General features: G+C 38.7%; 1 protein-coding gene across 1 annotated transcript in view; it reads left to right on the forward strand.

The window, feature by feature from the left end:
• Positions 1 to 2,482: 2,482 nt before the first annotated feature.
• Positions 2,483 to 13,960, forward strand: part of polr2b (RNA polymerase II subunit B) — a 31,044-nt gene continuing 19,566 nt past the window's right edge. The window contains exons 1-9 of the mRNA XM_062039645.1: positions 2,483 to 2,627; positions 2,964 to 3,036; positions 8,057 to 8,207; positions 8,290 to 8,402; positions 8,487 to 8,706; positions 11,313 to 11,471; positions 11,540 to 11,704; positions 11,775 to 11,971; positions 12,050 to 12,169. Coding sequence (XP_061895629.1) covers positions 2,609 to 2,627; positions 2,964 to 3,036; positions 8,057 to 8,207; positions 8,290 to 8,402; positions 8,487 to 8,706; positions 11,313 to 11,471; positions 11,540 to 11,704; positions 11,775 to 11,971; positions 12,050 to 12,169 — 1,217 coding nt within the window. The 5' untranslated portion in view covers positions 2,483 to 2,608. The remainder of the gene's footprint in view (positions 2,628 to 2,963; positions 3,037 to 8,056; positions 8,208 to 8,289; positions 8,403 to 8,486; positions 8,707 to 11,312; positions 11,472 to 11,539; positions 11,705 to 11,774; positions 11,972 to 12,049; positions 12,170 to 13,960) is intronic.

The following is a 13,960-nucleotide window of genomic DNA, read 5'->3' on the forward strand; positions in this document are numbered from 1 at the left end:
CACCACATCATTTTATTATGGACCACCACATCATTTTAAAGTGACCACCACATCATTCTAAAGTGGCCCACTACTGCATTTTATTATGGACCACCACATCATTCTATAGTGGCCCACCACATCATTCTAAAGTGGACCACCACATTATTCTAAATTGGCCTGCCACATCATTTTATTATGGACCATCACATCAGTGTTTCCCACACATTCATTTATTTGTTGCGGCCCGCCACGAAAGAATTAAGGCCGCCACAAAAAAAATAAAACTTTTTTTTTTAATTTAAAAAAAAAAGATTAATTTTTTTATTTTTTGTGTCCTGTCCAGCTTCTCAGGCAAATCATATAGTTGATGTAGATGCCCATATCGGCTGTTCAGATTTACTTTACAAAAGAGAAGTTTAGGAGCAAGATTTTTGGAGCTCTTTGTTCAGTGGATCAGATGTTTGATGAAGCTCTGTGTCTATCTACCACCACTACTGTTTTCTGTTTATTTGTTACTGACTGTGGCAGGACACCTCTGCCTCTGTTTCACTTTATGTTGCTGGTAAATAATATGGTTGTAGTAGTAGGCTAAAGTTAAATTATTTAGTATGCACTAATTAAAGGGGCAGAGCTTTAAGAGACATTTTAGATTTTATATTTTTATAAGATATATTTTTTGTAAGAACCACAATTAATAAATACATTTCAGTGAATAACTTATTGTTCAAATCTGTATATAAATATGTACATAAAGTGTTGTAATTATATTGTAAAATAAATGGATGGATGGATGGACGTTTAAAACAAAACTGTTATTATTAATCAGTAAGTATATATTTTTTGAGCCTTTTTAGAGAAAATCCTATCATTGTAGTAAATTATGCGAATTACTGGATGATGTCATGGTGACCACGCCCATAGCCACGCCCCCACCGCCACAGGTATCTTGGCAGTTTATGGGAAACACTGCACATCATTCTAATTTGGCCCACCACATCATTCTAAAGTGGACCACCACATAATTCTAAAGTGGCCCGCCACATCATTTTAAAGTGGACCACCACATAATTCTAAAGTGGCCCGCCACATCATTCTAAAGTGACCCGCCACATCATTCTAAAGTGACCCGCCACATCATTCTAAAGTGGACCACCACATCATTCTAAAGTTGCCCACCACATCATTCTAAAGTGGACCACCACATAATTCTAAATTGGCCTGTCGCATCATTCTAAAGTGGCCCGCCACCTCAATTTAGTATGGATCACCACATCATTCTAAAGTGGCCCGCCACCTCAATTTAGTATGGATCACCACATCATTCTAAAGTGGCCCACCACATCATTCTAAAGTGGACCACCACATAATTCTAAAGTGGCCTGTCGCATCATTCTAATGTGGCCCGCCACCTCAATTTAGTATGGATCACCACATCATTCTAAAGTGGCCCACCACATCATTCCAAAGTGGACTACCACATAATTCTAAAGTGGCCTGTCGCATCATTTTATTGTGGCCCACCGCATAATTTTTTAATGGACCACCACATCATTCTAAAGTCACCCACCATATCATTCTAAAGTGGCTCTACACATAATTTTTTTATGAACCACCACATCATTCTAAATTGGCCCGCCACATAATTTTTTTATGGACCACGACATCATTCTAAAGTGGCCCGTCGCATCATTTTATTGTGGCCCACCACATAATTTTTTTATGGACCACCACATCATTCTAAAGTGGCTCACCACATAATTTTTTTATGAACCACCACATCATTCTAAATTGGCCCGCCACATCATTTTTTTATGGACCACGACATCATTCTAAAGTGGCCCGTCGCATCATTTTATTGTGGCCCACCACATAATTTTATTATGGACCACCACATCATTCTAAAGTGGCCCGCCACCTCAATTTAATATGGATCACCACATCATTCTAAAGTGGACGGTTGCATCATTTAATTGTGGCCCGCTAAACTATTTTATGGATGGCCCGTTACATCATTTCATCATGGACCACCTCATCATTCTAAGGTGGACCACCACATCATTTTTTTATGGACCACCACATCATTCTAAAGTGGGCCACCACATCATTCTAATCGGTGGATCACGACATAATTTTTTTATTGACCACCATATCATTCTAAAGTGGCCCGTCGAAACTTGCCAAGGGACATGTAACCAAATATTTACATTGCTGTATGTATACTTTTGACCCAGCAGATTTGCTCACATTTTCAGTAGACCCATAATAAATTCATAAAAGAACCAAACTTCATGAATGTTTTTTGTGACCAACAAGAATGTGCTCCAATCACTTTATCACAAACAAATAAGAGTTGTAGAAATGATTGGAAATTCAAGACAGCCATGACATTATGTTCTTTACAAGTGTATGTAAACTTTTGACCACAACTGTATATTCACTTTTATGTTTGGCGCCCCTGATAAATGACACTAAGCTGCAGTTCCGTCATGTGAGCAGAGGGGGCAGCAACGCGTGATTTAATTCAGCAGTTTCTCCGTAAAAGAAGAAGCCGGTAGCGCGCTGTCGCGAATCAGCATCTCGTAAAACTTGTCATCTTGTTTCTTTTCCCTTGGTTTTGAGGCTAAACATGTACGACCAAGACGAAGGTAAGGCGCTAGATGTGGGCACTTTATAGACAACACATGTGCTTTGCGCTCATAAATCGATCACGGCGCAGGTGCTAACGCGCATGCTAACGTTAGCCACAGTCACTGAATGAACACAATAGCATCACAGCTACAAACTCTCGCATATTCCAACTTGCTGTTGGCATCTAAAACATTTTGTAGCAAACATGTTAGCCAGTCGTGACCTCAACGAGCAAGTAAATAAAGTATGGCAACAGACGCTAACTGCTTTATTCAAGCCAACATGTCAGGCTATTAACTTTCTTGTGTGGTAACTTTTTTCTGTTGATCATGAGTTGTCATGTCTGCGTGCAGAGAACCAGTACGAGGAAGATGATGATGAGATCACGCCGGATCTGTGGCAGGAAGCATGCTGGATCGTCATCAGGTGAACGTCCACTACATACTGTACACTTGTAAACAGTAGTGTTGGGTTAGATACTGAAAACCAGTAACTAGTTACAGTTACTAGTTACTTTATTTCAAAAGTAACTCAGTTACTAACTCAGTTACTTACACCAAAAAGTAATGCGTTACTGCGAAAAGTAACTAGTTACTTATATACAACGTTCCCTCTAAGGTGCGCGCCTGCGCAATTGCGCACGGCTCAAGCATCCTCTGCGCACAGCAAATATATGCCGTGCACCAAATCAAATCTCATCTGAATTCTAAACAAAATAAACACATTTATTCTGTGTAATTTTGCAATGCAACTCTGAGTGACAGTGACAACAAGCGGCCCTAACGGTGTTCGTCAACACCGTTCAATTGAACACCGTTCAATTGTTGTAACGTCTATCGAGATGCTTCGAGGACAGGAATTATATCGATCACTTTATTGAGGAAAACTGTTTATATTCGGCCATAACCACACCAAAACACGAGTAAAAAACTTCTATCTCGAAAAACTAGTCATTTTCTGCCGTACAAACCAGGCCAAAACCAACTTGTCATCTGTCACCATCACGCATAGAAACTAAACCACTGGTGCATTTATGGCCACACAAAAAGTCGGACAACTCAAACACCACACAAAGTTACACTATGACTCCTCAGTCATATGTGTGCTTATTCAAGTGTAATTTATTATTAATGTTAATTTATTGATATTAATGATGGAAAGCTGTTACTAGAGAAAGTTACAGGAATGCACACTTCATCCTATGCTTACATTTCGTTGTGCAACATGAAGATGTTTAAGGGCAACTAAATGTGATCTCTGAAAGGGGTACAAATGATTTCCAAAGCAGGACCCCCACCCAGACATATTGTACAATACTAATCCATAGCTTATGAAAAACAAGATTTCTTTTATTTTCATTACAAGTGGGCCTAATCACTAATATTAGAAAATAATCTCATGAAAATGACTCCTGTCATTTGAGTGTTATTATAAAAGATTGGTTTGAGACAGGTGTGCTGCTGGTATTGCCACATGTGATGTTGCTCACATGTGCTCCACTGAATGCTCAGGGAGTTTTTGTGTTTGCTCACACACATGAACAATTAGAGGGAACATTGCTTATATATATATATATATATATATATATATATATATATATATATATATATATATATATATATATATATATATATATATATATATTTTTTTTTTTTTTTTTTTTTAAGGCCCCCATTTAATGCCCTTTTAGTCTTCATCTCAGTACTGTTATTGCACTGGAGAATAATACAATCTGTTGATCAACTTGACATGCATTTTCATCACTGAACTCTGCTAAGCAATGTGGTCTACATACAACACACAAAGACAAAGATATGTTTCAAAGGGCCAATTTTTTCGGGCCAGGACAAATAGACAAAACTATTTTAAATAGCTGCAACATAACATACGTAAGTAACAAACAAGCATAATAACAACATAGCGGTAAACCAAGGAAGGCACACACTACATACACAAAGCCTAACGAGGCGTTTTTTTCTCTCAAGAAATTCTGAAATAAAATCATGTCTGAAGCCCAGAACACTCTACCCATTTCCCCAGTTTTAGTTTAGAGAAAAGGAAAGATTGGCCTGGCCCACTAGGATCCCTCTTTATGTTTGTGAACTTTATAGTCTATACATTTAGAGTGATGTGATAATCAAAGCCTCTAGAAGTCTAGAATGAAAGAATATATAAGAGAATTGACAGAGTGTGTACCTTCAGTGCGCAGTGCCTTGTTAAAATCCAGCCGCTGTTGGAGGTGGAGGTGAAGTGTGTCTCCAAGACACAACTTACATTTAACTAAAATGTTCTTTTCTTTGTGGTCGACAAAAGAAAAGTAGTGAGAATATCTCCATGTTAAAAAACTCGACTTCTGGCTCTGCCATGATGTAAACCCAGACACGCCCCCTCCCACACACATACACACATACACAGCGCGCGCATCTTTTCCGGTTGCCTCTTCCACAGCGCTCCAATAAAACACACTTATATCTTCTCAGTTTCTAGCCGATACTGCGTTATTTTACGTTATTTTTTATGTAGTAACGTATCATGTAGTAACGGTAACTGAGTTACTGAATATAAAAAATAACAACACTGGTAATCAGTGATGACGACATTGTTTTCTCTTAAACTAGGTTTAGGTATGTGTGTACTAGTGTTGTCCTGATACCAATATTTTGGTACCGGTATTGTAGTAGAATTTCTGACCTTTTGACCTATATTTCTTGTCTTTTAAGAATGTCCGCTCATTTTCAATACTCTTGTATTTTTGTGCCATTGAATGGACCAGTTGTGGGACAAAAGTGAATATTAAGTCGTGCCAACCTGTCTATAGAATGTGTTGACTGTCTAAAGGATTCGAGTTGTTATGGAACAGATAGGAAAAGCAAAACAAGACATTTGACGCACTCGATAAGGAACGATGACGCACAACAGACATATAAAAAATGGCAGAAGACTGGAACTCGGGGGTGATTTTGGCTTGTGTGTGTCTTGTGTGCTCTGGAGTACATTGTGTCTGCTTGCACGGACAACTTAATTCAACCTGCACTTCTGATAATGGGTAAATAAATTTGTTGTACTAAACTACTTTTGTTGCCTGCTTAAGCTTCGGACAATCCACTACAGTATCAATATGTATTTCGATACTTTTCTTTTCGGTGCTTTTCGATATTTTTTTTTTCTAAATAAGGTGACCACAAAAAATTGCATTGTTGGCTTTATTTTAACAAAAAGTCTTACAGTACATTAAACATATGTTTATTATTGCAAGTTTGTCCTTAAATAAAATAGTGCACATACAAGACAACTCATCTTTTATTAGTAAGTAAGCAAACAAAGGCTCCTATTTTAGCTGCTGACGTATGCAGTAACACGTTGTGTCATTTTTTATTCTATTATTTTGTCAACATTATTAAGGACAAGTGGTAGAAAATGAATTATTAATCTACTTGTTCATTTACTGTTAATATCTGCTTACTTTCTCTTTTAACATGTTCTATTTACACTTCTGTTAAAATGTAATAATCACTTATTCTTTTGTTGTTTGGATACTTTACATTAGTTTTGGATGATACCACAGATTTGTGTATTAATCCAATACCAAGTAGTTACAGGATCATACATTGGTCATATTCCAAAGTCCTCATGTGTCCAGGGACGTATTTCCTGAGTTTATAAACGTAATATAAACTTTAAAAAAACGAAATAAGATTTTGTGATGCTAAAAAAGATCGATGTAATCATAGTAATTTTTTTTGTAATTTTAATTTTAGATTTTAAATTTTCCTGAAGGAATCAAAGTACTATCTATCTAGTACTATAGACTAGATACACTCCTGTACTTGGTATCATTAGAGTGAATGTTAGGTGTAGATCCACCAATGGCCTTTGTTTACATTGCGACGCCGGTGAACTACGGTGTGTAGTGAAGCATGTTTAGCTATTCCTCGATACTTGTAAGAAACATACTTTATTTGTCGCCATGGAGGTGAGGATTAGTGATTTAGAAGTAGCTAAAACACTGCCGACTACGGATGGACGTTAGCTGCTGGCTAGCTAGCCATGTCTTAAAGCACCTCTTCCTGAGGGCGTTTAAGTGTTAGAACTTCACCTTTATCGTTAGTTTTTAGACCAAAATGCGTCCGTTATCCTTTTTCTGTCTACACACTGTGTCTGCTTGTAAGTACTCCGTGATTGTGCGCTGCCGAACATGCTCCTCTGCTCGTAAACCAGCAATGACATGACGTGACGACGGCGGGGGCTGGGGGACTGGTACTATTTAGAGGCGGTATAGTACCAAATATGATTCATTAGTATCGTTGTTCTATACTAATACCGGTATACCGTACAACCCTAATGTGTACAAATTAAAACATTAATTGAAGATGAAACCTAAAGACGATTCCAGCTATATAAATATAATTTTCCTGTGAGCTTGGGTGAAAATGTACTAATTTCTGGCCAACTTCTTAAAGGGAACCTGTTGCTTCTTACCTATTAGTACCTGCTGTTGTGTATTTGGGATCTGCATAAGTCCCGAAAATGTAAAATCAAACCACGGAGGCATTGCTGAGATATTTATAAAACAATTATCTTGACTTCCTTCATACTTCTGGGAAACGAGCCGTTTGGAATATGCCTCATTTGGTGGCGTTTTTGCCAGGTGTGACGTCAGCGGACTACCGTAAATGTAGCTACGTGACAAAAAATGTAAAATGGTAAATATATATATATATATATATATATATATATATATATATATATGTGTGTATGTATATATATATGTGTGTATGTATATATGTGTATATATATATATATATATATATATGTGTATGTATATATGTGTATATATATATATATATATATATATATATATATGTGTGTATATATATATATATATATATATATATGTGTATATATATATATATATATATATATATATATACACACATATATATATATATATACACACATATATATATATATATATATATATATATATATATATATATATATATATATATATATATATATATATATATATATATGTGTGTATATATATATATATATATATATATATATATATATATATATATATATATATATATATATATATATATATATATATATGTATGTATTTATGGCACCATTGCAAGACCTAGGAAACAACCTTCCAATGGTGTTTGAACCATTGTGATATGCCAAAAATGAAGGGAGCTTTAATTTTTTAAGTTAAAAAAAATACTGCTTTTTTTGTCCTGAATTGACCATTAATTTGCATTTTAGAAAGTGAACTTCTAAACAACAAGCTCCGTTATTATTTGTCATAAATGCATGCAATAAACTAGTTGTGGCTTGTACAGCCCTTTGAGACACTTGTGATTTAGGGCTGTATAAATAAACATTGATTGATTGATTGATAAAGAGTTAAAGAAAATCACTTAAAATTTGTCTTTTCCAGCTCTTATTTTGACGAGAAGGGTTTGGTGCGGCAACAGCTGGATTCTTTCGATGAGTTCATCCAGATGTCTGTGCAGAGGATAGTGGAGGATGCTCCACCCATCGACCTGCAGGCTGAAGCCCAGCACACCTCAGGAGAGGTGGAGGAGCCGGTAAGCGCCTGGTGGAGGTTTACCGCCGTGAAAGGGACCCTGTTCCGCTCAGGCCTTGTGACAAGTGTGGCGTCTGTTGCAGCCTCGCTACCTGCTGAAGTTCGAGCAGATCTACCTGTCCAAACCCACGCATTGGGAAAGGGACGGCGCTCCGTCTCCGATGATGCCCAACGAGGCCAGACTCCGAAACCTCACGTAGGTCCCCGTCCGCTCTGAGAATGTTCTTCTTTCCCCGTATCGCACTTAGTCCGTGCGGTCTTCTTGTCGTTCCTCCCGCAGATACTCGGCCCCTCTGTACGTGGACATCACCAAGACCATCATCAAGGAGGGCGAGGACCAGCTGCAGACTCAACACCAGAAGACCTTCATCGGGAAAATACCCATCATGCTGCGCTCCACCTACTGCCTCCTGAGCAGCCTGACAGATCGTGACTTGTGTGAGTTGCACGAGTGCCCGCTTGACCCTGGAGGATACTTCATCATCAACGGCTCGGAGAAGGTGCGTTGTGAGCGCCTCAGGCCCTTATGCTAGGCCAGGGGTCGGCAACCCAGAACATTGAAAGAGCCATATTGGACCAAAAATACAAAAAACAAATCTGTCTGAAGCCGCAAAAAACGAAAAGCCGTGTATAAGCGTTATAATGAAGGCAACACATGACGTAAATGTCTATATTAGCTATAATAGCCTACTATCAAAATGACTGTGTCGCAGGTTGAAACAAATCTTTGTTGACAGAAATGTAATATTTATTCTACACATTTTTACAACATTGGAAAACATTAGTAAATCAGAGGCTAGTTGTGAGATATCTCCTGTGTGTCCAAGTTAAAGGAAACGGCAGGCTGTCTGCTTATAATGGATTTATTATAGGGATGTCCGATAATGGCTTTTTGCCGATTTCCGATATTGTCCAACTCTTTAATTACCGATATCGATATCAACCGATACCAATATATACAGTCGTGGAATTAACACATAATTATGCCTAATTTGGACAACCAGGTATGGTGAAGATATGGTCCTTTTTTAAAAAAAATAAAATAAAAAAATAAGGTAAATAAATTAAAAACATTTCCTTGAATAAAAAAGAAAGTAAAACAATATAAAAACAGTTACATAGAAACTGGTAATTAATGAAAATTAGTAAAATTAACTGTTAAAGGTTAGTACTATTAGTGGACCAGCAGCACGCACAATCATGTGTGCTTACGGACTGTATCCCTTGCAGACTGTATTGATATATATCGATATATAATGTAGGAACCAGAATGTTAATAACAGAAAGAAACAACCCTTTTGTGTGAATGAGTGTAAATGGGGGAGGGAGTTTTTTTGGGTTGGTGCACTAATTGTAAGTGTATCTTATGTTTTTATATGTTGATTTAATAAAAACAAAAACAAAAAAACGATACCGATAATAAAAAAACCCAGATACTGATAATTTCCGATATTATATTTTAAAGCATTTATCGGCCGATAATATTGGCAGGCCGATATTATCGGACATCTCTAATTTATCACAATCTTTGGCAAGCTAGGTAACGTTTGCTGTGGTCTGGAACAACATGGCACACAAACAACTATCTGAAATGCAGCCAATATTACATACAGATAATGTGTCATGATAATATCGGACTGCCGATATTATCGGCCAATCAATGCTTTAAAGTGTAATATCGGAAATGATCAGTATAGTTTTTTTTTATTATCGGTATCTGTTTCAAAAAGTAAAATGTATGACTTTTTAAAACGCAGCTGTCTACACGGACGTAGGGAGAAGTACAGCGCGCCAATAAACCTTAAAGGCAATGCCTTTGCGTGCCGGCCCAATCACATAATATCTACGGCTTTTCACACACACAAGAGAATGCAAGCATACTTGGTCAACAGCCATACAGGTCACACTGAGGGTGGCTGTATAAACAACTTTAACACTGTTACAAATATGCGCCACACTGTGAACCCACACCAAACAAGAATGACAAACACATTTCGGGAGAACATCCGCACCGTAACACAACATAAACACAACAGAACCCAGAACCCCTTGCAGCACTAACTCTTCCGGGACGCTACAATATACACCCCCCCCCCACCCCCCAACCCCGCCCACCTCAACCCCCTCATGCTCTCTCAGGGAGAGCATGTCCCAAATTCCAAGCTGCTGTTTTGAGGCATGTTAAAAAAAATTATGCACTTTGTGACTTCAATAATAAATATGGCAGTGCCGTGTTGGCATTTTTTTCCATAACTTGAGTTAATTTATTTTGGAAAACCTTGTTACATTGTTTAATGCATCCAGCGGGGCATCACAACAAAATTAGGCTAATTCCACGACTGTATATATCGGTATCGGTAATTAAGAGTTGGACAATATCGGAATATCGGATATCGGCAAAAAAGCCATTATCGGACATCTCTAGTCATGAGACATGCAAAACAGAATTATATACAAAGAGGATAAAAGTAAAGGAAATTAAATACGCTGAAATATACCTACAAATGAGGCATAATGATGCAATATGTACATACAGCTGTCTTAAATAGCCTGATTAGTACTCCAACAAGTCAATAACATCAACAAAGCGCACTTTTGTGCATTCACGCACAGCATGAAACTTTTGGTGGACAAAATGAGACAAAGGAGTGGAAGATTTTACATGTAAACAAACCGTTGCGTCACAGTCCACACTACGGGGAGTTCAAGAACCGTCGAAATTAGTGGGACAAAACGATGTTCACCAAATACTCTCATCAGTGAAGCATACACATAAACATATCAAACAGTGGGCTTTCTAACAAGTGGGAAGGTTTGTGTCATGTTTGTCCTCAAACAAAAACCATACTCAAACAAAAAAATTATTCCCTCATTTTCCATTTTCAATCGTTTTTTGAAAGTGCTCCAGGGAGCCACTTGGGTGGCGCTAAAGAGCCGCGGGTTGCTGACCCCCGTGCTAAGCTAACCGTTGAAGATTACCAATACAGAATTTTTCAGACTGTAGGGTGCACTGCCGATTTTTTTAGAAAATTTAAGAATTTTAAGTGCGCCTTGTAGTCGGAAAAATACAATCTTAATTGTAAACGTGTGCGTTGTTGGTGCTCAGGTGCTCATTGCTCAAGAGAAGATGGCCACCAACACGGTTTACGTGTTCGCGAAGAAGGACTCCAAGTACGCCTACACGGCGGAATGTCGGTCCTGTTTGGAGAACTCGTCTCGTCCCACCAGCACCATCTGGGTCAGCATGATGGCCCGAGGAGGGCAGGTGAGTCCGAATGTCTGCTGGCCGTCGACGTGGCGGGGAACGTGTCTGACGTGCTGATGGTCTCTCAGGGAGTGAAGAAGAGCGCCATCGGCCAGAGGATCGTGTCCACGCTGCCGTACATCCGACAAGAAGTCCCCATCATCATCGTGTTCCGAGCACTGGGCTTTGTGTCGGATCGAGACATCCTGGAACACATCATCTATGACTTTGACGACCCCGAGATGATGGAGATGGTGACTATGGCAGACCGTGTGCTCGGTGGTCCGCACCGGGCTGACGCGTGACCACGCTCTCGTTCCGCAGGTGAAGCCGTCTCTGGACGAAGCCTTCGTCATCCAGGAGCAGAACGTGGCCCTGAACTTTATCGGATCCAGGGGCGCCAAACCCGGAGTGACCAAGGAGCGCAGAATCAAGTATGCCAAAGAAGTTCTGCAGAAAGAAATGCTGCCGCACGTTGGCGTCAGCGACTTCTGTGAGACCAAGAAGGCCTACTTCCTGGGGTGGGTTCACACTCTCTAGCATTCACCCAACAATATGCTGCATCACTGTTCATTGTGTGTGTGTGTGTGTGTGTGTAGATACATGGTCCACAGGTTGCTGCTGGCCGCACTTGGTAGACGAGAGCTTGATGACAGAGATCACTACGGAAACAAGAGACTGGACCTGGCTGGCCCACTCTTGGCCTTCCTCTTTAGAGGGTAAGTCTCTCTCTCTCTCTTTCTCTGTGTGTACGCATGTGTTAGGAATGCAACAGTACACAGTAAAATACTTGACCACTCGGGAACAATCCGTCCTTATCGACCTTGGTTTTTCAGGTTTTGTAATTAATTGTGTGTGTGTCAGAGTGTCCGTGGAGTCTTAAAAAGTCTTAAAAAGTATATAGTCCAATAATTTGAATTTAAAGCCTTAAAATGTCTTAAATTCCATCCATATCTTGTAAAAATTCTTAAATGCGCTTATCCGAAATCGGGTTGGGGGTGCAGCAGCCTAAGCAGAGAAGCCCAGACTTCCCTCTCCCCAGGTACTTGCATCTATTTATACACTACCGTTCAAAAGTTTGGGGTCTCATTGAAATGTCCCTATTTTTGAAGGAAAAGCACTGTACTTTTCAATGAAGATAACTTTAAACTAGTCTTAACTTTAAAGAAATACACTCTATACATTGCTAATGTGTTAAATGACTATTCTAGCTGCAAATGTCTGGTTTTTGGTGCAATATCTACATAGGTGTATAGAGGCCCATTTCCAGCAACTATCACTCCAGTGTTCTAATGGTACAATGTGTTTGCTCAGAAGGCTAATTGATGATTAGAAAACCCTTGTGCAATCATGTTCGCACATCTGAAAACAGTTTAGCTCGTTACAGAAGCTACAAAACTGACCTTCCTTTGAGCAGATTGAGTTTCTGGAGCATCACATTTGTGGGGTCAATTAAACGCTCAAAATGGCCAGAAAAATAGAACTTTCATCTGAAACTCGACAGTCTATTCTTGTTCTTAGAAATTAAGGCTATTCCACAAATTTGTTTGGGTGACCCCAAACTTTTGAACGGTAGTGTATATGAGATCTTAAAAAACATATTAACGTTATTTTGTTTATGTGTTTGCTGCGATTCAACGCCTCAGATACAACCAGTGTTTCCCCTACATGTAATTACTTAAAAAAGTGAACTCAAAAGCCCCCACACATTAAAAATGTATGAATGGATATGTATAGTAGGTGTGTCAAAAAAATTGTTTTTGGAATGAATCTTGATTTTTATTTGTAACGATTCTTAATCAATTAAAAACATCAATAATCGATAAAAAAAAAAGTATATATATATTTATTTATATATTTAAATCTGTCCTGTCCAGCCACTCAGGCAAATCATATTGTTGATGTAGATCAGACCTGGGCAAATTAAGGCCCGGCGGCCACATGTGGCCCATTAAGCTTTTCAATCTGGCCCGCCGGACATTCCCAAATAATTTTTTTAGATCTTTAAGATGAAAAGTGTAGCTGCCATTATGATGTGCAGTTATGTTTTCAAATGACCGTAAGTCTTGAACTATACAAAGTATTTCAATGGTTGGAATCTGTGCTTTTGCATGATATACTAGTTACTATGGTCATCTAATTGGTTACTATGGACATCTAATTAGTTACTATGGTCATCTAATTAGTTACTATGGTACTCTAAGTCACATCAGCTCAGACGAGGCACCAAGCAGTGTGGGTGGGGAGCGTTTCCACAGAGTGTTTCCAGAATGGCCAGCCTGGGTGTCAGGGACAGACACGGAAGGAGATTTCTACAACAAAGTTCTAAGTAATATATCAGATTGTAGGTGGGGTTTTTTTAACCTTCGCGTTCATATTTCGCTGCTTGTTGCATTTTTGTTGCGTTTCACTTGATAGTAAAATATGTCCATTGAGAGGGGGTGTGACGTTCATATGTTGTCAATATCCAGTGTTTTATCGTTCATAGTTAATATTGTAAATCCCACATT

This window comes from Entelurus aequoreus, linkage group LG28 (assembly GCF_033978785.1).
Source record: "Entelurus aequoreus isolate RoL-2023_Sb linkage group LG28, RoL_Eaeq_v1.1, whole genome shotgun sequence".
NCBI lineage: Eukaryota > Metazoa > Chordata > Actinopteri > Syngnathiformes > Syngnathidae > Entelurus > Entelurus aequoreus.